Genomic DNA, 25,882 nt, shown 5'->3' with positions numbered 1-25,882 from the left:
CATCTCCGTAGAAAATCGGACATTTTATGTTATGCAAGGTGAAATTAATGCTATGCCCGAATATAAATAAGATATAGACAGGGATAGCTGCATTAACTTTATAATCGAAAATTTTAATTTTTAATGTACATAAATATAGCTTGTGAATATTTCTATAGTTGCAGAGGCAAACACGCCTCCTGCACGATGGTCATTTAAAATGAAAAAAAAATGCTAATATAAACTTTGCTACTTGTCCATAACTTTGGTCTCGACTCTTTTTTAATTAGCCGTTCAATTCCCCTTTACAAATGTTGTCCCTATTCTTTGCTCTGTTTATTCAGCAGAATGGCATGGATCAATTTGAAAAGATTCTGTCAATATAAGATGCTAATATTATATGTATCATTCATCTAAATATATGAAATAACAGAAGCAAAGAAAAGAATCTAATAATTGGTAACGGGTAAGGATGAATGAGCAGTAAGCCTGCTTGCTTTTTGAGTTTCATAGGATGAGCATTCCTTCAAATTTAGTTCCATACTAGGAGTGTCGTGCGTCGCCAAATCTAATTCTGTAACTCTAACAACGTTGTAGATTTAGTTCCGTAGTTCTAAAACGTCAGACACAAGTATGCTTATCTGTTAAAGTTTCGAACGAGTACAGCTCTTGGCTTGCGAAGTGCCCATTGACTCAACTGCTTGAATGACAACATAAACACAAAATCACATATTACCTACAAAAAGTTGCAACAAGCTGGACCATGCTATGATTTTGATATTTTCTTGAGTAGTTTGTACAGGCCGAATACATTTTTCTGCTGCCAAAGGTATGGAACAAAGAATGACCGGTACTTGGGAGGTGACAATTCCCGATCTAGATAAGGTAATGCTGCAACCACCTGCAGAAAAAGTTCAAGAAGATTGACAAGTGTTTTGAGAGAGAGAGAGAGAGAGAGACAGGACTCAGACTTTTACCTCCCATGTATTAAAGTCGCTCCCTCGATAAACATAAGGTCTTTGGAGCTGTAGTTCCACAAGGAAAGTGCATTTATCTAAATCTTGGAGCTGCACGAATATTGGTAGAACAAGAGAGGAAAGAAAGTCATCACGAGTAAAATGAATAAGAAGCAAAATGAACCATGAAAAAAATAGTTAAAATCAACTAGGTAGAACTGAATTACATATTGTTGATGTGATGCCTGGTTCTTGTTGTTGAAATATGGTGGAGCTGCAGATGTTCCACCCAATGTGGAGTTGAACGGAAAGGGGAGAAGACCTCTGAACCCATCATCTATCCACCAAACCTCTTTCACGTAATCAGGAACAAGAAAAGAAGACGGGAATCGATGCCACTCACTTCGAACACAGAGGAGAGAACCTTTTGTCCATGTAAGCACATACAAAGCAGGAAATGGGTGTGAATCATAAAATTCATCTTTGATACCATTTTAGGATGGGATCAATCCCAGTACAATACATACACACGGGACCTGGACATGCCGTGTAGCAGCTTCTAAACTTTTAACACCCTACTACAAGGTTGGGAAATCGCCTTTTTTCTTATTCATGATCGGATACTCATGTTCAACTAATCGGACACATATCATCTTAGAAGACTCAAGAGCTCAAAATACATTTTGTTACCTTGCGCGCACAATCCATTTTTTTTTTATGATCCTTGAAAGTAGGCGATAAATCATCATCACATGATGAATTACCAATGCATACATTGGGAAAACCAAAAAGATGAACCCAAAGACTTGTATGAAATAGAAATCCCTAACCTTGTTTCAGCTTTTAAGATTCTTGACAGATTGGTAGGCAGAAATCCTAACTTTGACAATAAAAAAATATAAAAGCAGCAAAGAAAAGGAAAAAGCAGGAGAATTAACCCGTAAAAGTTAATTACATCTCTCTTCACGCACATATAAACGGTAAACCATATTATCACATACAAAATCTGTTCAAACTGATCCTACTAGACAGAATAATATGATATAAGACAATAAATTTCCATTTAGGACCAGCATTAAATAATTACGCACATAACTGCTTCTTACCTTTCCCTGCATTATCATGGTGTTCCAAATGCTTATAGATCTCCAAGGGAGCTGAATAACCATTAATAATGGAAAATGTCCTAGCATGTGAGAAACATAAAATCAGTCCAAGAACCAGAGGACGCAGAGTCTTGGCAATCTGCAGAGACAAAGCAAGAGTAAGTTCCAAACTAGCATCAACTATTGAATCTACCAGAGATTTGTGTACGAATATGTAAGTTAACATTCTCTCAAAAAAGAATTCAAAATACCATAACGAGTAGAGAATAATCATTGGGATTGTAGTTATCCCGGAAAAAATCGGGGAAGCTCTCAATGACAGCTTAAGCAGCAACACAAATAAGTGGATATATAGGATACAGGAATCTGTAACATAGGATAAAGGAATCTGTAACATCAGGGGTAACAACCAAATTAACAGCCATTTTCATCTACATGCAAACTTAGACTTAGTAATATATCTCTCTTTTTTATGAGTAAATCAGTAGATTTCCAAGAAGTTACTACTGGCATATGAGATTTAAGACTTTTTCCCAAGTTTAATAACACTGAGAAACCAGATGCACAATTCTCATATCCAAGTTAGTTAAAAAACTTTTCCAAAAAATAACATGTCTACCAAATTAAATCAAATAAAAAACTTGAGAGAAGGCTGTTTGTCATGACAAAAACATAAGAAAAGACACATCGGCAACAGAAAATTTTATCTAGCATTTTCCAAATACCTTAGAAAATATCAATGACGACGTTTGTTTCTACAATAGAAGACATGTGGAGTCAAAAACTGCATTTATTTAATCACCACCTATGAATTATAAAAAATGATCCATAGGTGTCAACGTGGCATGTGAATCTTAAAAAGGCTATATATGGATAAAAAGTTTGAAACTCGACCGTCAGGACTCAGGAGGGAGGGAGGGAAGAAGAATAAATTTACCTTTCCTCTTTGTGTGGCTGTAATGACATGAAAGCTAGCAAAATATAGATAGGCGAGATGATTAAAAACAACTCTGGAGCATACTTCTTCTTTGAAATGGGAAGAATTGCAATGAACAGCAATGCAAGAATGAAACATAAGTTAAAGTTACTGAAACAGTTCCTCAGGTAAAATGTTGACCCTTCAGTACCATACAAATGACTCTCCCCACCACCCATGACGTTATACATTAACAAATTGAGAACGGAAGAAGTCCACTTTTTGTAGTAGAAGTGGTCGACCAACAGAGATAATGCCTGGGACATTGTTGAAATATGTGTTATACAATATGCAATCGTGCAAAAATTAAAAATAAATAAATAAATAAAACCATAAGTACGGGATAAGAGCCATATTTGATGCAGGAAGATAGCAAAGAATCTCTAAATTTCACATGCTCGAGTGGTTATAACTCACCAAAAGAGTAACTGAAGTCACTACACCAGACACAAATGCATAATTGAGCCTTCTATAGAGAGAATAAATTGTAACAGGAAGCAGAGCCAAGATTGAGAATGGCCACCCTAGAATAACTCCACCGGCAGCAATAGCAACAGCAGCTGCTGGCTTCTCAAAAAGAAAAAGTGCTGATGATAGAGACATAGCATACATAGAGAACGAACTTGGCAGGAAACCTGCAAGTGAAGTCCAACCAACAAATTCAAAGCTTTAAAAGGGGAATACCATGAGAACCCAGTACCCACCCCCCCACCCCCACACACACATATCTGCATGCATATCTAAACTGTAAGTAAGGGTAACTCCTAATGCATACTACACGGACCCTCAACTCCTATTTATACAGGGGCACACACAATTGTCAACAACCAGTCCCTAGAGAATTATAAACAATCAATTCTAAAAGATCTACTTACTAGTGCTTGCAAAGAAACAGCCACTGGCTAAGCATAGCATCGCAAGTGTATATGAAGCCAGACATTTCCCATACTTCCGGGAAAGGGCTACAACAAGGGCAGCATCTGCAATAACAGAGAGCAGCCTGAGAAAAATCCTAATAGCATAGACTCTAACCTGAAATTTTAATTACTTATTCAGCACAATGAATTTGTGCTTAGAAAATTAAACTTTTTTCAGCTGAAGAAATGAACAGTTAAAGACAGACATAATCTTACTTTTTCTTCACCAAACCACTGCGAAGCAGGCTAACCAATTAAGTTGTGGAAAACTATATACAAATAGGACCTAAGCGCAAACTGGGAGCTGCAGTAGACAGACATCCTATATTAATATTTGACAAAAGTTATTTAAAATCAGCAACAATTAGAGCAGCAAGATTCCTCGAAAGAACTATATAGTACCCCAAGAATCTGGAGCTAAAGTTTAATTTAAGGCCACACAGAGCATGCAAACAATGTCAACCCTTTACATGCTTGTTCCACTTGCATATAAATGACACGGCTTGTCAAGTGATGCGTTATTCAAGTCTAATGCCATGACAGCCATATAATAAGAAGAAGAAACAAACTCAAGAGGAAATACAAACTACTTGCACCAATCGAGAGCATAAATGGCGAGGCATCGATCCAAAAGCAACGTGGTATACATTTTTTAACTCTCAACAACATTCCCTTCTGGATTTTCAAGATGCTTAGACATTACCAAAAACTTCCAACTGCAATTGATCAATTTACCTAGCATTCATTCCATAACTAAACCATCGCCGCGGAATTTCACATCATCTTCCCACACATCAAAATCAGAGCTTTAATAAATCAAAAACTACAGAACCTGTATTCCCATGTTTGAAAGCCAGACTTGTAGAGGAGGAAATGAAGTGGCTCCCAGTAATTAAAGACCTCGTCGCAATCGTGCAGGATGTTTGATGTGGCGCTCATATACCGTAGCATCCCCAGCGACACCAAAGGCAAAAACCACCTGAATCCCCGGTCGCTGCCCGATTTTTCCGGCTTGTCGAGTTTCGAGTACGGACGAGGAGAAGACGTCGTATGCAGATCCATCGGCGATGAGCGCCGCTGCCTTGTCGTTTGAGCCATTCCCTGTCGCCGTTTCTCAGTGTGCAAATTTCTTCTTCAGATTTTCAATTTGATTCCTTCGCTTTTGCTTTTTCTCTTACTCTTGAGCTTGCTCTGCTTTGTTGCCTCGTTTATGGGAACCTAAAATCATTCGGGTCCTTCAAATTCTATAACCCGCTTCATTTTGGATCCGATTTCTTTTAAAATTGTTTTTTAGATTTTGGATCCTTTTTTATTATTATTATCACACCTATACCATGGATATATTGAAATTGTAACTGTATATAATATTTAATGCATAAAATACTTAATTTAAGAGTCTTGATTTTTCAAATAATTAGATTACTCCTAATCAATAAAAAATAATCTCTTACCAACGTATTCTTGTACGAGCTTATGATATAGAGATTGTTCAGTATATTTATCCGACTAACATGATTTGCAAGTTATTACGTTAGTTTAGGGATTTACTCAGTACGTATCGAATGATAGTAGCTACAAATTCTAACATCATAAATAATAATAATCTCCATTTATATGAAGTGAAATATTCTTTTATCCTTCATTTAAAAAAACATCTTTTATCCTGTGAGGTGTGATGAAAATAAATCGAGTGGCTCATGGAGTCGATCGAATATTCCAGTCGAGTTCAAATGGGTTTGAAAATATTTCCAAACCGAACCAGAGTTCCTAGTATTTTTATTAGGCATCTACATCAGCTTTTTATATATTTATTATTATTAAATTTTAAAGTTTGAAACAAGTCGACGAACTTAAAACAAAGTTTGCGTATTTATTTAGATCAGACTTTATAGTGAAGCGGGTTGAAGTTATAACTAAATTAATTTACTTTCTCAACTTCACGTCTGAGTTCTGAATCGATTTTTTTTAGAGCTTGAATTCGAATATTTCCCGAATCGCTGGATTTTTGTTCACCCTAGTGGAAATGGAAAACCTTGCCTGATTGTTTATCTTTAACTAGTTTTTTGTTATAATATGAGTATATTTTAAATTGCTGTTATTACCAGTTTTTGAAAGAAAAGAGATCACGTCTAAAAGGAAAACTGAAACTACATAAAAAGGATACCAACCAATTCACCATTATTGAACTATAGCAAGTGCCAAAAGTACAAGAAAGTAATTATTAAAATTTGATCAAAGGGCTTGCATCTAGCATAGTAACGAGATCAAGATTTATATAGTATGACTTAGAGCAGAAGTGCGTCCAAATTTTCCAAGACACAAAGATCACAGCCTCTGTGATGAATCGGTTGGGAGGGGGAAGTGTCGAGCTTAAACGAAAAATGGGAGATGGGAAGAATTAACCAGTGTTCTGCAGTCCAGCAGCAATACCCTTCATGGTCAAAATGAGCGTGTCTTCCAGTCCGGGGGCATATTCGCTCGTTGGATTCAACTTCACGAGATCATTAGCCGATTTGGATTCCATGTACTCTCTTGAGATATGGGGCCTCAGCGTCACATGGTAGTTCGGATCCCGGATTCTTTTCAGGGTGTAAGCTTGGCACACGTTTAATGTTGTAATGTACGAGTCACGTAATCGGAGTCGTTGTTTCAAGTACGGGTCACCTTCTAAGAGATCCTTGTGTCCAGCAATCTGTGAAAAGAAGATGGTTTCGTTTCATAGTATTCAAGTTCAATTTCGACGAAACCTTGTATAGGCAAAAAGGTTATTACCTGGAGAAGAAGAGACTTGGTCTCCTCGTAGTTGGCCCTCAAACGCTCACCGAATGACCACAACTCTTCTGAAACGAGGAGTTTGTCAAATAATGCAGCAATACCAGGGTCGCCCTTGGCGAAAACCATTTCCATAAGATCAATTGTGACTCTAAAGAAAGGCCACTTGTTATACATCTCCTGCAGCATTTTCAGGTTTTTAATATCCTTCTGCAAGGCATATTTGAATGCTGCTCCAACACCAAGCCAGACAGGGAGATGAAATCTGGTCTGTGTCCAGGCAAAGATCCATGGGATGGCTCTAAGGGATTCAATGCCCCCACTAGGTTTACGCTTGGATGGACGACTCCCAATGTTCATTCGACCATACTCCAATTCTGGTGTGGCCTAAAACATTTTTTGCATGAATACTTTCAGTCAAACAAATACTAGACCAGGAATAAATATTATTCAATATGTGGTAGTTACTTACAAGGCGAAAATATTCGACAAATCGTGGTTCTTTGAAAACGATTGACCGATACTCCTCTGTGGCAATAACAGTGATTTCATCCAAAAGCGCACGCCATTCGGGTTTGGGGGCAACCGGGGGATGCATTCCATGTTCTAGTGTAGCAGCTGTAAAACGTTGAAGTGTTCTGAAGCACAAGTGCTCCTCCCCAAACGACTGCTCAATAACTTCTCCTTGAACTGTAACACGCAGAGATCCACGTATGGTGTCTGGCGGCTGAGACAATATAGCAAGATGAGTAGGGCCACCTCCTCGTCCAACAGTCCCTCCTCGACCATGGAACATGGTCAGTTTCACCCCGAATTCTTTGGCAACTTTTATAAGTTCCTCCTGAGCCTTGTACAATTGCCAAGCTGCAGATAGCCGACCAGCATCTTTTCCAGAGTCCGAATACCCAATCATGACTTCTTGCTTACCATTGATCCTGTTTTTGTACCAATCAATTGAGAAAAGACGTGCAACAGCGGCAGGAGCCGCCTCTAGATCAGCTAATTTCTCAAAAAGTGGAACGACTCTCAACGGCTGCTTCACATGGCATTCACGCTGTAAAAGCTCGACCGCTAACACGTCAGACGGGGCAGTAGCCATTGAAATGATGTATGCACCAAAGCAGTCAGATGGGAGTTCCGCCAAAACATGGAATGTGTTCAAAACATCAGAAATCTCTTCGGTTTTTGGAAGATCGGCTCCAAAGAGGGGTCGCTTGCCCCTGAGTTCAGACAGGAGCCATTCTTGTTTACGTTCTTCAGACCACTCCTTATATGACCCAATATCCAAGTGCTTGGTAATTGCGTCTAAAACGTCTGTATGCCTGTCTGACTCTTGCCTTATGTCGAGTCTCACGAGAGATAGCCCAAAGGTGGAAACTTGCCTCAGAAAATCTAAAAGGGACCCATCAGCAATTGGCCGGTCCCCACAATCACAAAGAGATCGATAGCACACCTCAAGGGGCTCCAAAAACTACGATAAAAATAAACTAATTTAGCATAACGAGATTAAGTCCAGAGTTCTGGTTTATGCGAATCTTGCTTTAAGATGCTCATGAAAATTACAAAAAAAAAATACCTGCTCCACATTGGTGTAGGTTGTCTCCTCTGGGACATCAGATGTTCCCTGAGCTAATAAATGGCGAGAACGCTCGCGTGTCTGATAGAGCTTATCCCTCACATCCCCAAGAATGACCCGATAAGGTTCGTTTGGTGGAATTGTTTTCCAAAACTCTGAGAATGATACATTTGAACACATCAATGATTGATTACAAATACAGTTAATTATGTAGATTGCATAACAAAAATATAACGTTCATTAATAAGAAGTATACTGCATAAATTTACAGAAAAAGCATTTTTGTGTTACCTATGAAATGCTTTGCATCTCTCCTTGAAGATCTGTGCAGTTCATCTGCTCGAACACGAAGTTCATCATTGCAACGCCACATTGACAACTATAAGGCCAATGAAGTTTTGAATATTAGCCACATACACGTTGTACGGCTCGTCTGTCAACTTAAAAAAGAACAAAAGTTTTTCAACATATTTGCAGCGTGTATACCTCAAACATTAAATCCTCTATTTGGGAATAGTACAAGTTAGCAGCCATCATCCTGGCTAATAAGCAAACATCCCTTGTTACCTCAGGCGTTACCCTTGGATTGCCTGCAATAAATTAACAAATAACCATTGTAATCCTAGAAAATAAAGAATGTACTCCGGAAAATGATACCAATGATGTATGCATTCTAATTCCTAATACATAAACTTTTTGTGACGGAATTTATAAATGGATCTAGATTTTGGGAAATACAAAATATACCATCACGGTCTCCACCCATCCAAGAAGAAAATTGGATTAGAGGGGCGTTGTATGGAACACGCTCGTTGATTCCAATATTCTTAAGTGCTGTATCCACACGACGCAGAAACTTGGGGACTCCTTTCCAGATTGTTTCATGGAAGTAACTCATCCCTGCCCTCATTTCGTCTTGAGGAGTCGGGGGAGTCCTTCGGATTTCATCAGTTCGGAAAGCTGCTTGGATCTGTGGAAAGACATGAGATAAAAAAAAGGCAACAAAATAAGCAAGGCATGTCCTAGGATAATTCAACAGATATAAATTACATATTTGATATCTAAATACACAATGACAAGTGTGATTGGTTCAGATAAAATGTTTCAAGGGAAGAGAAAATAAGAACTCATTTTTAAGGGAAAATGCCACGTTTTCCAGCCTTTTGTACGGGAACTCAGTTATTTGCACCAAATTTTCATCATATCGTCATTATATATAACAAAATTTCACGAAATAAGATATCAATTCCTTATCAATCACACCAGAACCTAAGAAGGAAATGCAGTAAATAATCTGTATTCCCAATTTGGTTAACGATGATAAGATTAAGTCCATCAAAGCAAACCCGTGTATGAATTCAAATGAAAGGGCTTTATCAATTATCACAAATTAAGAACCCAAGGAAAATATACCAAGCACATATTACCGTACAGATATGGATTAAAAAATAATCGATACATACCTCCCTCTGTAAAGCTTCATCGAGCTCCTGTTTATCATCAGGCGTAATATCTTTCGCATACAACTGAGCCAAGCAATTCCGAATCCTGACCAAGTGAAAGTCAACACATAAGCAGGGAAGAGTTGAACAATTTGGCAAAAAGTAAGACCAAAACTTAGCTATTTATTCGGAAAAAAACACATAGTAATTAGAGAACTGACCTTCCATGTTTCTGAAGCAATGATCTTCGAATAGATTGAGTGGGGTGAGCAGTGAAGACCAGATCCACAGTTTGATTCTTCAATTCATCAAAAACTTCTTGAGGAGACTTCTTCAAATCAACAACAAGTCTTTTGAGAGTCTCTTCAATGTCTGATTCAGTAGTAGCCGAGCTCTCATCTGTATAATCTCCTTTTTTCAACTTGTTCCTTCGACGATAAGCAATTTGAACCTCCTCAGCCAAGTTGGCCAAGTTAAGCATATGAGAAAAAGCCTTTGCAATGACAATTGAATCTCCGGGATCCAAACTCGTCAATACATTCCCAAGTTCTTCCAACTTTTTAGGATCATGCTTGCCTTCATACTCGGCAGAAAGTTCATAACATTCTTGCACCTGAAGTAATTATGGAAATTAAAGATACCAATTCTTCTATCTATCAAAAAATAGTAACAAACAAACCATAAATCAGATAAAATTCAAATAATGATGTAAAAGATTTATATTCCTACTCAGTTCAAACACTATTAGTCACTTTTACTCAGTGAGTGTGGAGCTGGAGTAACAAAGCATCCTGTGATCAACCGACATGGACATCTTTGAAAACAAGCGAAACCCGATTTCTACAAGACACTTTTCGGAATACGATTTTATTGACACGAGAACTAGCACAAAAATCCAGTTTTTATCAACAAGTTCTTCCAGGAGGGTTCAATAGAGCGTCGCAACTTAGTACATTAAAGGATGTCAAGACTTGTGCTTTTAGAAAAATCTCGGAACTCGATTTTTACCCTCGCTTGAACATTATAATATTTTTAGCACATAATCTCGAGTTGGGTATGCGGTATGCGCCAAAATTCAGACTGAGCAACAACATTAGTGTTTAATCCTAACATCAAGATTTAATTTTTAACGATAAAATCTAAACATATAGTAATTAAACTCCAAAAACATAATGTCTCCAATCCCAAAAGACAATAATTACAGTAATACATACCGTTTCTCTCAGATCCTCTCCATGCAAATCCTGAAGAATATCAAGAAACCGATCCAAAAGCAAGGCGTCATACTCAATAAGCTTATCATCCTCTGACACTTTCCCAGGAACCAAAAGCCTCAACTGAGCATCAATTGAAGCCAACTTCTCCAAATTTCTTGCCATTAATCCTTGAACTCCCTGTCAGAAATCTCAATTCTCAATAACCCTGAAAAAAAAAAAACAGGTGAGTCCAAAACCACAACCTTGAATCAATGAAACAAGCCCACAAAATTCTGATCAGGACCCAGAAAATAGGAACCGTACAAGGATTAGAAAGTGAGACAAAATAGCAGCTTCAAGAAAAAAGTTTTAAAATCAATTCACGTCCAATAGATTGTATTTGAAAAGGATGGCCCTTTTATTCATCGTCGTAAAACTCACATAAATTGAAGGTTTAACAGTGAGTGGTTTATGATCGATGAATGTACCTTAGAATCTGTGGTCGTTGAGATTTTTGGAGAACAGAGTTGAAGAGATATTAGGAGCAATATTAATGTGATCTACACACACGGCAATAGGTAATCTATATATAGACAAAGCAAGAAAATTGAAAATTGCATCGAACCCTTTTTATCGGAAAATCAAATTATATTTTTTATGAACTATTTTAACACAATAAGCTGGATGACGAATGTTACCAAAACCACAAACACCCAACTTTCATATATTGATTATATACAACATATATTTATAAATTATATATGTACATAAAGTTAGCATAACATAATTCAATTTATTGCTTTAAAATTTTAAATTTCATAATTCTAAAAATTATAACACCGTGCAGTGACATGAACATCTCCGAATAGTGTAATATAAGTGAATGACTTAATTTCATTATTGTATTTTTGTTTATCATGTTATGGTTATAATTATGATATATTACGAAAACGTAATTAATCGATTTGATTTTTTAAAATATTAAGTTATTAGCGTGGTAAATAAATCATATGATATAATTATACTTAGGCAAAAACTTGTGTCAGACGGTCTCACGGGTCGTATTTTGTGAGACGGATCTTTATTTGGGTCATCCATGAAAAAGTATTACTTTTTATGCTAAGAATATCACTTTTAATTGTGAATATCGATAGGATTGACCCGTCTAACAGGAGACATAATCTTATACTTAATAACGAAAGAAGTACAATGCATATATGGTCAAAGGGTTGAAGATGTAAATGGAACATCCACTGCTTGAGCAAACCCTTATTTTGTTAAAAGAATTTCAAAGCAAGTGGTAAATGTCTATTTTAAAAGTGTACGACAAATCAAAAATCATGTTTCAGTTGTGCAGATACTTATTATTAGAACTATCAAAATGATTCGGATTCATCGAGTTGTCCACTCCGCCCAGCCAAATATGCGGGTTAGATTAACAATTTCTTGAACCGTCTCGCCTAATGGTTAATTGAGACATTTTGCGGGCCAACTTGCCTGTTATAACTAAAAAGTAGCTAGGTCTGTTCGATTGACATGCCTTACCTCATGAAATAGACGGATTATGTTGATAATTTTACTACGTACCCATCCTGTCAGATGATGAATTGCGGGTTGGTCTGGCGCACTCTACTCCTTTTGAAGGTTCTAATTATAATACCAAAATAAGTATGCAAAAAACTCATAGTTTTAATCAAACCATTTAAATTTATCAGCAAACGAATAAAATGAATCACATTTTTATTCCGATAAGCTATAACTTCCAAGTCAAGCACGTCAAATATTTGACAAAATGCTTCCAGCACTGGAAGCACTGCAAGGCAATTGGTTGACGCTGAAAGCTCAGTTGTTTCGACTTTCGAGCGTTAGGTTCTGTTCTCAAAAAGACGTGTATATATTAATAATAATAATAATTTGATATGGATGAGCATAATTATTAGATTCTTCAGATAAATAAACATATCTGACCTTTAAAAAAACCAAGAATAGTAATTGTAGGTATAAAACAAGCCTTATTCCACCGCCTGCATGCCTTTGTTTGATTCTTTCACCGCAAAGAAGCGTGATTCATGGGACCTCCACCACAAGACTTGAATGAATTCCTCCAAAGCAGATTAATAAATTGTATCAAAACAGAAAGAGAAAGTGTAAACGGTTGGTCCCACTTGCGGTAATTTGAGATAATAAACCCGAAAATAAAGAATAAACTGGACACCGAGATTTACGTGGAAAACCCCTAAAAATTATTAAGGTAAAAACCACGGGCAAGATGAAAAGAATTTCCCCTATAATATTTTACGGTGTACAACCCAGTCACTGTATTTCCAAATAGAACACACACTCTCTTAATACAGGAGAACAAACACCTCACAAATATTATAGAATGTTATAAGATGAGAGAAAACTAGAAGAATGGATGATTTCAGAATGAAAGAGGAGAACTCTATTTATAGAGCTCCTTGACCATGCGACTTCCATCTTTCCACGAAATTTCCTTCGTCAACATTTTGCCTGCAAAACGTGTTAATAATTTTGTCTCTACATCCCTACCTCATTCAATGCTCATGCCGACATTTCTCAAATTTGGAGATTTGATTGAGAACCAAACACACCTCTGAAAGAGGATCGGTTACGGTGACCGGAAGCGCAACGGAAGTTAAAAATTTTATTTTTCATGAGAAATTTTCGGCCACCAACATTCTTGTGTAGCAAATACAATAAAAACACATAATGACATTCATAGTGTGTTAAGAAATGTACCTATCAATCTCAAAGGATTGATGTATGGCTCCAACTAAGGTGTAAACACCTTAGCTCTTCAATGGTAGAAACTATCTTCAAGCTTCCTTTGAGCACTCCTTGCTCAACTATTAAGCCCACCACCAACTAGGTAGATCCCCTCATATTTTGCACTAGAAAAATATGAGGATTTTTCTTTGAGAAGTGAGTGTTTTCTCCAACCATTGAAGAACCAAAAAAATGGAGAGAATGAATAGTATTTTCGGCCACTATTCATGCTAGGAGAGAAGGAGAGACATTTTTTTGGTTGTGGGAAAAGTTAAAGTAAAAAAGTTGCATGCCAAGCCTTGGTTATACAAAAAGTTGTCTCCCAACCTTTCACCTCCCATNTGGACTCTACTAGGTCCACTAGTGTTTAATTAATTCAACACTTGAATTAATTTAATTTAGTCCATAATAATGTTTATGAAAATCACAATTTTCAAATACATTATTCATTTGGCCAAAATTTTAATTTAGGAACACTTCCATAAATTAAAATTTACATTTCTCTCATAGAAGTCATACTTCTATTTTTCCTTACGCCTATAAACTCATTTATAAGCCGTTCAACATATTGAACTATTTTACTTCTCAACGGGATCTAGAAAGCTAGTACTTGTGTGGCCCTCAATGGTTCATTGATACCACTAGCCGTGGGTTCACATCTCCATGTGATTCGGACTAAACATGTCCTTATTTGAGCATACCCCAATTGCTCCATTCTTACTTATCAACTTCTTGATAACAAGAACGTCAGAGCTCAAGTCTGATAGTACCCAACCAATCATGTTAAACGCCTAGCAGCATCGCTGACATGATTCCCTAGGTATCAAATGATAGTGCCTGCAAGAACCATTCAATTATGGTTAGCGTACAGTACGGTCCCTTCAACTCATATATCCCGACCGATTCGACAACCATTGGTATATCGAGAGTTGTCAATGAATCGATACTATGTGTCATGTCGTAGTTGCATCGATGGTGTAATCTATGAAACCCCTTTCATAATTACCACCATACTCTGATCAGATATTTCAAACTACATATACATGAAAAACACATAGGATATCCATACCCGTAGGTAAGCGGTGAATCCCCGACTACAATGCATCGACTCCTATATGTTTCGACAGAACACCCAGCCTTGCCACCTGATGACCCCATGAGAGTTGGTAAACAAGTCAAAGTGTAATTCTAGCACATAGAGTCTCAATGTTGTCCCGGGTCATAAGGACTAATGGTGTACAACCATAAACTAGGACTTTTCCACTCGATAAGTGAGAACCACTTGGAAAGTCCTTTAATGGAGGGTTGTTCAGTGCACTCTACCAGGAGCACCTATCTGCATGCTCGGACATCACAATGTCCCCTACCAATGAAACATGGTACTCACATCGCAGATCCTAGTCTCAAGCTCGAGCGGCCTATATCCTTCTTAGCGGCGGCTGAATCGACTAGGAACCGTTTAGAATATACAGTATTCCAAATATGAGTTTCATGATACTCATCATATGAGCATCTCATATTCTTTCTACTATTTGTATATTCAAGGGCTTTATCTATGCAACTAGCATGGGTATACAGATAAAGATGTGCCAAAACAATAATTTCAAATATTATTAAAATAAAGACTGTTTATACATAGAGTTTCATTGTGAACACTCGGCCAACACTTGGCTCGACGTGCACCTACTCTAACAACCTCCACACATCCTTTCAATCTTGCAATTACATGCTGCTTACGTTTCTGCTAGACCACTTGAGAATCTACATCACTCAAATTTTTCAATGTTCACTGGCTTGATCAGAAAATCAGCTATGTTATCTTTTGTATGGATCTTCTGCATATCCACGCTTCCTTCTTCTACTACTTCCCGCACAAAGTGAAATTGAACTCCAATGTGTTTAGTCCTGGAATGAAAGACTGAATTCCTTGCGATGTTCAAGGCACTCTGACTTTCACAAAACAAAAGAACATTCTTTTGTTTGTGTCCGATCTCCTCCAATAACCTTTTAATCCATATTGCCTCCTTGCAAGCTTGAGTAGCTGCCATATATTCTGCCTCCATTGTAGATAACGCCACAACTGTCTGCAGTTTTGAAACACAGCTTACTGCTCCTCCTGCAAGTGTAAACACATAACAAGTAGTAGATTTCATCTTATCAGGATCACCTGCATAATCTGAATCGACATAGCCCCTGAGTGTAAAATCCGATCCCCCATAACATAATGCAGCATTCGAGGTACCCTTAATGTATCTAAGGATCCTCTTAACAGTGCTCCAATGCTCTCTTCCAGGATTCACCATATACCGACTAATTGCTCCCACTGCTTGAGCAATGTCCGGTCTTGTACAGATCATGGCGAACATCAAAATTCCCACTGCTGATGCATATGGTACTCGAGACATCTCAATCCTCTCTACTTCACTGCTAGGACACATCTCGGAGGATAACTTGAAGTTAACAAGAAGAGGGGTCGAAATTGGCTTACTATCTTGCATGTTGAAGCATTGCAAGACTTTCTTCAAATAATTTTTCTGGGAAAGCCAAATCTTTCTGTTACTTCTGTCTCGGTGAACTTGCATCCCTAGAATCTTGTTTGCTGGTCTCAAGTCCTTCATATCAAATTCCCTAGCCAACTGTGCCTTCAATCCTTGGACATGATCTTTGTTGGGGCCTGCTACCAACATATCGTCCACATACAACAGTAAAATGATTTAATCATCACCAGACCCCTTGAAATACGTATAAGGGTCTGCACTCAGTCTGTTGTATCCAAGGCTTATGATATAGGAATCAAATCTCTTGTACCAACACCTCGACGCCTGTTTGAGACCGTACAGAGATTTGTTCAACCTGCAAACCAAGTTCTCTTTGCCTTTTTCCGCAAAACCTTCTGGCTGGAGCATATAGATTTCTTCTTCAAGATCACCATGAAGAAACGTCGTTTTCACATCTAGTTGTTCTAGATGTAGGTCAAACACCGCACACAATGCCAACACTACTCTGACTGTTGTAAGCCGAACCACATGAGAAAATATCTCATTGAAATCAATGTCTTCTTTCTGAGCATACCCTTTTACCACCAATCTAGCACGATATCGCTCCACTTGATTATTGTCATCACGCTTGATCTTATAGACCCATCTGTTTCCAATGACTTTCCTTCCTCGTGGTAGTGTAACAAGATCCCAAGTTTTATTCCTGTCTAATGCCTCCAACTCTTCTTGCATTGCTATCATCCACAAGGATACATCCGAGCTTTGAGTAGCCTCGTGGAAACTCGATGGCTCACTATCCTCTGATAATAGACAATATGCAATATTGCTTTCAGTGACATAATCTGAAAGCCAATCTGGTGGTCTTCTGTCTCGAGTTGACTGCCTCACATTGGAAACTTCAGACTCAACATGTTCTTGTTCTTCGTGCTCTGGTACTGCTTCACAAGAATTTTGACTTTCATCCGTCCTATTTTCCACCTGAAATATAGTAGTTTCTGAATTCAGTGTGCCTTTGTCTCCCTTTATTTTATCTTCCTCGAAGATAACATCCCTGCTGATAACAAACTTGTGAACAGTAGGATCCCACAAGCGAAACCCTTTTACTCCATCAGCATAACCCAAGAAGATACATTTTCTGGATTTCGAATCCAACTTCGATCTTTCTTGCTCATTGTACAGAACGTACATCGGACTTCCAAATGTATGCAAATGAGAATAATATGTCGGATTCCCAGTCCACATCTCCATCAGAGTCTTCAGATCAATCGCCACTGAAGGAGAACGATTGATAATATAACAAGCGGTTTTGACTGCTTTTGCCCAAAATGACTTTTCTAGACCTGCAGTCCTCAACTTAGCTCTTGTTCTGTTCAAAAAGGTTCTGTTCATCCGCTCTGCCACTCCATTCTGTTGAGGTGTGTAAGCTGTCGTGAATTGTCTTTTGATGCCCTAATGTTGAGAAAATGCATCAAACTCGTCACTGGTATATTCTTCTCCATTGTCAGTCCTCAGACACTTGATTTTCTTCTCAGAATCAAGTTCAACCCGCGCTTTGAAATCTTTGAAGATATGAAAAACATCTGATTTCTTCTTGATTGGATACACCCAACATCTCCTAGAGAAATCATCAATGAACGAGACAAAGTATCTCGCTCCTCCTAGGGATGCAACCGGTGCTTGCCAAACATCCGAATGAATCAGTTCCAATATGCTTTTGCTCCTGGCAGTAGAATTGTCAAACTTTAATATGTGTTGTTTACTGGTAACACAATGCTCACAAAAAGGTAGTGACACTTTTGTAAGTCCCGGCAACAGCTTCCGTTCTGAGAAAATTTTCAACCCCCGTTTTGACATATGCCCGAGCTTTCTATGCCATAACACTGTTAATTCTTCTCATGAACCATTTGATGCAACATCTAGTTCTGCCTCTTTGTGTGTTTCTCCCAAAAGTACATAGAGATTTGCAGCAACCTTTTCCGCCTTCATAACCACAAGCGTACCTTTCACAATTTTCATGATCCCGTTCTCGATACGAGTTTTGCACCCGATGTTATCCAATTGCCCCAAGGAGAAAAGGTTTTTCGTCAATCCTTTCACATGTCGTACCTCCTGTATGGTGCGAATGGTGCCATCAAACATTTTAAGTTTGATAGTATCGACCCCAACGATTTCCAAGGCATGATCATTTCCCATGAATACAGATCCTCCTGCGATTGGTTCATAATGGTCAAACCATTCTCTCCGAGACGTCATGTGCCACGTCGCTCCTGAATCCATAATCCATGTGTCACAAAATTTGTGTCTGCCTTCTGCAACTGTTGTCGCTTCGCTGAATAATATTTCATCACTGCCTGAAGTACTTGCCACATTTCCTTGAGAAATCTTATCGATACTCGTACACTCTCTCTTGAAGTGCCATTTACCGTCACATTTATAGCAGTAAATATTTTTCTTCTTACTTCTCGACTTTGATCTACCTCTTCTTTGGCTCCCACTGGAGTCACGGTCCATAAATCTTCCTCTTATCATCGGTAAAGCCGCCGCCTGCTTCGATGTTACCAACCTATATTTCTTATTCTTGCGCCGAATTTCTTCTCCGCGAACCGCAGTTAAGACATCATCGAATCTTAAAAAGACGTAAGAATATTGTTGGTTATGTTGATGATAAGTTGATCATATGAATCTGGTAGACTTTGAAGTAGAAGCTCCGCACGTTCATTTTCCCATATTTTATGCCCCATGGAAGTGAGTTGAGCAAATAGAGTATTCAGTGTGTTGATATGGTAAGTCATCGATGAAGATTCCGTCATCCGAAGAATATAAAGCCTTCTCTTTAGGAAAATCATGTTGTGTAGGGACTTGACCTCGTACATCTTTGTCAGAGTATCCCAGATAACTTTAGCTGTTTTTATCTCAGAAATACTTGACAAAACTTCGTCTGCTATAGCCAAGTGTAGATTGGCAACAGCGTTGTCATTCATCTCATTCCACTTTCCATCATCTGTAATCTCCACCGGTCTATCTCCAATAGCCGCCAAGCAATTCTCCTTTCTTAAAACTGCTTGTATCTTTATTTTCCACAGCATAAAATTGCTTCCGTTGAACTTTGCTATCTCGTACCTTCCCGCCATTATGTCTACAACAATTTTAGTAGACTGGACAAAATAATCCTGCCTTAAAAAAAAAATCTCAAAAAATCTTTTCTAATGTGGAAGATCAGTCTAGGCTACAACCACAGAGCATACTCAGAATTTTAAGAAATTTAAACCAAGGCTCTGATACCACTTGTTGGTCCCACTTGCGGTAATTTGAGATAATAAACCCGAAAATAAAGAATAAACTGGATACCGAGATTTACGTGGAAAACCTCTAAAAATTATTAGGGTAAAAACCACGGGCAAGATGAAAAGAATTTCCACTATAATATTTTACGGTGTACAACCCACTCACTGTGTTTCCAAAGAGAACACACTCTCTTAATACAGGAGAACAAACACCTCACAAATATTATAGAATGTTATAAGATGAGAGAAAACTAGAAGAAGAGATGATTTCAGAATGAAAGGGGAGAACTCTATTTATAGAGCCTCTTGCGTCTTCCATCTTTCCACGAAATTTCTTTCGTCAACATTTTGCCTGCAAAACGTGTTAATAATTTTGTCCCTACATCCCTACCTCATTCAATGCTCATGCCGACATAAACGTCAATTAAATGCATGCTATTATTAAATTGGTTTGGCCTGGATTAAAAAAACTTTCTTTGACAGTTATATTTTCAGATAAGATTTTAAAAAAAACAAAAACAAAAACTATCAGAAACCTTAAACTATAATTTCTAGAGTGTATTTTTTGTGAAACGGCTTCACGGATTTTTATTTGTGATATGAGTCTACACTGCCCATATGTACAATAAAAAGTAATATTTTATGCATAAAAAATAATATTTTTTTTCATGAATAATTCAAATAGAATATATAATTCACAAAATTGACACGTGATATCGTTTTACATGAATTTTTGTGTAATTTCTAATGTTTAACTAGCATTTTCTTTTTTTGCCAAAGACCTCTAATTTTAGTGTCAGTGGCTTTAAAAAATATATCTTAATTTGTAAAGTCTCCTCGGGTCTCTTTAATTTTCCTTGCATAATATATATGCCAAAGACCTCTGCTGTTTTGTTTGAATGCTCCAATGTGTGCTTCAACGTAACTGTTTGCACTATTGACGAAACGTGTTTATCTCAAGCAAAAAAAAAAAAATTACAAAACAACTAAATCAACGTAAATAATAAATTAAGAAAACTACTCGCAATAAGAGAGAATCGGATATGAAACCAATAATTCTCAAGTTCTCAAACTTAACCATTTGATCATGACCTCATCAGCTTAACATAACTTTGTCATCAACATTTAAGAAATAACTTTTTTAGCTGACAGTAAAAAATAAAATTATGTAGGGTGGATTTATGGTAGTTTTCTTTAAAACTATTAACAAAATATGACATAGCATGATTATGAGGATAATTATTATTTAATTTTTGAATTTTGAATTTTGAATATTAACATCAATTTTTAAAAAACAAACGTTAATTATTGATTAATGGAGACAATAATTCTACATTTATAATATACTGATATTAATATTCCAATTCTATTTCATATATATTATAATTTTTACCTTTTTTTCACCAGGGAACAAAATATTTAGTTGAATATTTCCCTTATCACGTGTATTTTACGCACCCAAGCTATTTTAAATTCAATAATTTAATCTATAAATAATAAATTTATAGTCTCATGATGAATAAAGGAAGTCAAACAAAAAGAAGTCAATAAATAATTCCCAGTGAAGTCGGAATATTCGATCAACCCATACAGATTCCACAAGCAGATGCTTCTTATGTGGGGGCAGCGGCCATTAACGTAAAGCCCACGATCGATGTATGAATTAGGACATATAATTTTCATAATATTCGTTGGGAATATCCAATTTCCACAAGTAATCGAATTTGTTTTTTTTTTAAAAAAAAAAAAGAAGTTACGAATATAATATAATTATAATCAATTCTCAGATATTTGAAAAAAAATCATCAAAACTTGTAAAAATTTCGTAGCGTCAAGATTATTATTATTATTATTATTATTATTAAAAAATCGACTTGATAGTCAAACAATTGACCTAATGCTTATAAAAAACGACAACATAGAGGGAAGATTATAATTCTTGAATTATATTTTGTCAACAAAAATAATAATAATAAAAATAGCTGAATAATTGAATGAGATAATGACCAAATACGGTTGATATTGAATTCGAATCTTTGAACCCAAAAAAAAAAAAAAAAAAAAAAAAAAACGAGACTAGCGATAAAGGCTAAATTAGATAAAGTTTTTATATTTTCGTATTCATCCATTGCAGTCCAAATTATGATTTCAGAATCGATGAATAGTAGACCTAATGAGATTAGTATGGGTATCTTGTGAGACGATCTCACGAGTCTTTATCTGTGAGACGGATCAACCCTATCGATATTCACAATAAAAAGTAATACTCTTAGTATAAAAAGTAATATTTTTTCATGGATGACCTAAATAAGATATATGTATTATAAAATACGACCGTCTCACACAAGTTTTTGCCACGATGATTATCATTTACGAGATTGAATCTCTCTTTTGCTTTAATCAATTTCCAATCACTAGTACATGTTAGCCGTACTGTTAATTTGGTAGCTCATTGTATTGCTCGTTCTGATCTATCAAATCATTTATTATTTTTTTATACCGAAAATGTTTTTTCTTAGTAGATTTTGGATATATTATTTGGTGACTCTTTAATACAATGTTATTTGTTGATTAAAAGAAAAATGTGACTATACCAATTTGATGTGGACTTGTGAATTATTGGATAGCTTGGCTTTGAAATATTGATTAAGTTAATGCAATTATTGCACGCGTGGCTTATTCAATCACCTTAATTAGTTATCTAATTACTGGAAGGTTAACAATAATTAATAACTGGAGATGCACATGATTGAGTTCATCATGTTTAATTTATTTTTACGGCCAAATTACATTAGCACTCCCTAATCTAAAATTTGGACATAAAATATTTTGAAAAAGTGATAGACGTAATTGAGTTAAAAAAAAAACACAAAAAGGGATGGAAAATGTATATTAATTTTATATTTCGATTTGGATCGATGAATTTTAAGTTAATGATTTAAATTTTATAATAATAAATACATTTGTTTGTTTTTTAAATAACTTCAATAATGAATTTCAAATTTCAATTAGTTATTTTTAGAGTCATTGTTGTTGATTTCAAATTCATTATAAGATTGATTAATTTCAAACCCGCTCAAATACTTAGTCAAATCTAAATTCTTCTACTCAAAAGCAACATAAATGGTCTATGTGTGTGTGTGTGTGTTTTTTTTTGTGTGTGAGATTTAGTTTTTAAGACACTTTGGATGAAAGAATTCGAACATATAGATTTCAAAGTATATTTTAAATCAATTTGATTGATTAGATGAATTTATGTCACGTGGATTTCAAATTTATAGTTTGTTAATGGATATAGATACGTCGTTAATTATGATATATGTGAAATAAACCAAAAATAAATGTCATTTCAAATTTGTCCTTGAAATTGTTCATCAAATCAGATCATTCATTTCAAATTAAATCATCTCGTCCAAATTATTTATATTTATATTTATATATACTAGCGAGTCCATGGTCAATGAATTTGCATGACGTCAAAATGCATGTGCTGGGCGGTGCATTCCTAAATTATCGATATAATTACGAAGCGTATATTATATTAACTTTTCATCGGCAATCACGACAGTCTCTACATATATAAATTTCGAACAAGTCGTTTTCTATGTTCTTGCACCAAATTACGAAGCTTATATTATATTATATTAAAGTTAAATTATATAATATCTCAATAATCATATTTTAATTATTGTATCATAAATTACATTAAAAACAAACTTATTCGATAATTTCTGATTCACAACAAACCAGCCACAAAATCATTCAAGCCTGTTTTATTCGAATAACGCGACTCGGAGTCTTTATAAAGCCCACATGCGTTCCGTTATCCACCTTGGTGAGAGTTTTTAAATCATACACAACCCAGCACATGGACTCCGCTCCATTAAAGAAAAAGCCCGCACACTTGCAGTCCGATGTACATTTTTGCTGGCAATCCGACTCCTTAGTGGTCCCTGTTCCACTGGTGTATTTGCTCAAGAAATGGTCAACCCCTTCTATTTTGTAGTACTTTACATTGTTGCAAGATGTTATCTTTGGAGGCGTACAAGTCTTGCTCCAACCCAAAAGCCCATTGGGGGATGGGCAAGCCACACATTGGCTATCCTCACAAAGCCCAAAATTCCCACATCTTTCTGGTATTTGGCATTCTTCACCAGAATTTCTTGGGAAAAGAGTGAATGTTTCTTCCCATGCTTGAGAGTCCACTGGGGCGTAGAACGTAAATGCCCTTAACCCTCCGTCAATCCCCAGTCGGAGATATGTCAACGTGGTATTGTATTTGGGCCGGGATAAAATCCGGTTTCGGCCATCTGGGCTCACAAATTTCAACTCATATGCAAACGCATCCTCCGTCTCGGGATCACTAGTGAACGTCAAAACATCAATAGAATTATCACCAAAAAAGAGAGAATTTGTAGAGTCGAAATATAACATGGGCGTGGGAGAATTTTCGCTCTGGTAATACAATGCAAATCTCTTGGGCTCCAAGACCAAGCTATATGGACCATTTTGGTTCTCCTTTTCCGAAAGCCTGCTCACGAGCTTGTTCGGGCCTTTCAGTCGAAGAGATTGGCCCACTAGCAGAGTATCCGTGGGGGAGTCAAAACTTTGCCATATAAATTTACCCTCAGAATCATGTAGCACCATGTTACCAGTAGGCAACAATTTAAAACCTACCACATTTTTATTGGCCGTGTTTGATTGCCACACCACTTGCCCATTTGCTTCCGCTAACACAAGATTCCCGTTCGTCCCCAGCGAGAATGTTGCATTCTCTCCGACCGGCTTGCCACGATTCGCCTCCCAAACCCAACGCATCAGCGATTCTGAACGTACGGTGCCCATTCGTAAGGCCAAAGTGTATGCACCAGGCGTCGTGTTGTAGAAACATAGTTGGAACGGGGAACTGGCTATGGACAGAACTCTATAAAATGCATCATATTCGACTATATAAGGTCCAAACTCCCCTTCGTTGAAAAAGTTGAATGTTTGCGAAGGAGGCACAACAGCTTCAACAATGCAACAGAGTGAGCATAATAATAATATAAAGGACAGGGTAAAGAAGGAAGGGAGAGGCATTTTGCTGTGTCTGGATCAAAGAGATCGAGTTGCATACTTATAGAAGATCGTAGAAAAATCATTTTAATGGACACTCTTTATATATANTATTAAGCTGGATATTATACATAACAATTTAAAAGGATCAAACATTAAGCATTTGAAAATTTTCACTTAACCAAACGATTTGCTGATATGCCCTTATAATCGATAATCATCACTATCGCCATAATGAATTATTGTGGAAGTAATCAAGAAACCGAGACGGAGCCAAAGGGGCGTGACGGGTGCGGTTGTCCTCTCCTCTCGATTTTTTTTTTTATTTTTACAGAGTAGGATGTTAGATGTAATTATTTTACTTCACTCTTCTCTTCTTAAAATTTGCACTTGTACCTTCTGAAATTTTTAATATATTTTTTCGCCCTCGTAACTTCATTTTTCTGGCTCGATCTTGAGAAGTAATTGAACTGCTATTAACGGCTCACGTTTAAGCCCGGAAACAGAATTGGGTTTTCATAATTCGGTTATTGAATGTCCAAATGTATTATTCAAATGCCCAAACTCTATCAAAAGTCAAAACTTGCCACTCTATTTTGAATTTATGCGTTTAAATAGTTATTTACTTGTAAATTTGCACCATGTAATCAAATCAGGTGGGATCCATGTAATCCAACGATAAGGACTACATGACACAATATGCGGGTAAAAAGGCATCAATTTAAGTTTGCGTGTACAAAATATACATATTTTAAAAGTATTAACATTGATAAAGACAAAATTTTTTATCCAGATGCATTTTATTGAACATTATAATACTTTTGTCTACAAAAAATATAATTATAATAATTAATTTTTTTTAAAAAAATATATACCTAAATAAAATAAAATATTTCAATTTGTTATAAAACATACATCTATAAAATATGTACGTGTGAAAAAGAGAGATTAAACAACATTTTTGTAAAAGAAAGACCTTTTTCTATGATTCTATTATAGATAAAAGGAAGCAAGGTAATATACATAGTCGATTATTGTTGATATAAATATAAAACTTTTTCAAAATCGAGTGGTCTTTGGCGGACAAAGTCACAAAATCTCCTACCAACAATTTGTCCCCACCCCATTGTAATAAGAAATCTCCTACTAAACATATCGATTTCTATTGTCAAGATCCTCGTAGTGTATTGACACAAACCTTATCTAATCTATTGAAAGATGAATTCTCGTTAAAACAAAACACTTCAGGTTCTAGGCTATTAAATATGTTAATTTTTATAGCTAAGAGATCCCAAAACTGTTATGATGGAGCTGTTATGATGGAGTGACATAAACCTC

General features: G+C 36.4%; 2 protein-coding genes and 1 pseudogene across 3 annotated transcripts; all 3 read right to left on the bottom strand.

Annotated features, from left to right (window-relative positions):
- Positions 1–628: 628 nt before the first annotated feature.
- On the bottom strand, positions 629–5,165 carry LOC140988893 (alpha-1,2-mannosyltransferase ALG9-like; annotated as a pseudogene).
- Positions 5,166–6,093: 928 nt separating this feature from the next.
- On the bottom strand, positions 6,094–11,520 carry LOC140987403 (phosphoenolpyruvate carboxylase). 2 transcript variants are annotated; one of them, XM_073455893.1, is made up of 11 exons: positions 11,409–11,520; positions 10,939–11,146; positions 9,946–10,337; positions 9,746–9,830; positions 9,030–9,252; positions 8,769–8,872; positions 8,574–8,661; positions 8,283–8,437; positions 7,179–8,177; positions 6,707–7,093; positions 6,094–6,626 (listed from the first exon to the last, which is right to left on the bottom strand). In XM_073455893.1, the coding sequence occupies exons 2-11, from the start codon at positions 11,101–11,103 to the stop codon at positions 6,333–6,335; spliced, it is 2,892 nt and encodes a 963-aa protein (XP_073311994.1). In that variant the 5' UTR covers positions 11,104–11,146; positions 11,409–11,520; the 3' UTR covers positions 6,094–6,332. The 2 variants fall into 2 exon arrangements, with proteins under 2 accessions (XP_073311994.1, XP_073311993.1); XM_073455892.1 differs by lacking the exon at positions 11,409–11,520 and having other exon boundaries at positions 10,939–11,350.
- An 11,636-nt stretch (positions 11,521–23,156) lies between these two features.
- LOC140987341 (epidermis-specific secreted glycoprotein EP1-like) lies at positions 23,157–24,598 on the bottom strand. The gene has a single exon (XM_073455802.1). The coding sequence runs from the start codon at positions 24,566–24,568 to the stop codon at positions 23,252–23,254; it is 1,317 nt and encodes a 438-aa protein (XP_073311903.1). The 5' UTR covers positions 24,569–24,598; the 3' UTR covers positions 23,157–23,251.
- Between the last annotated feature and the right edge of the window lie 1,284 nt (positions 24,599–25,882).

The sequence above is a fragment of the Primulina huaijiensis genome, chromosome 11, assembly GCF_012295235.1.
Source record: "Primulina huaijiensis isolate GDHJ02 chromosome 11, ASM1229523v2, whole genome shotgun sequence".
NCBI classification, from domain to species: Eukaryota; Viridiplantae; Streptophyta; class Magnoliopsida; order Lamiales; family Gesneriaceae; genus Primulina; species Primulina huaijiensis.
This window is presented reverse-complemented; position numbering and strand designations above follow the sequence as displayed.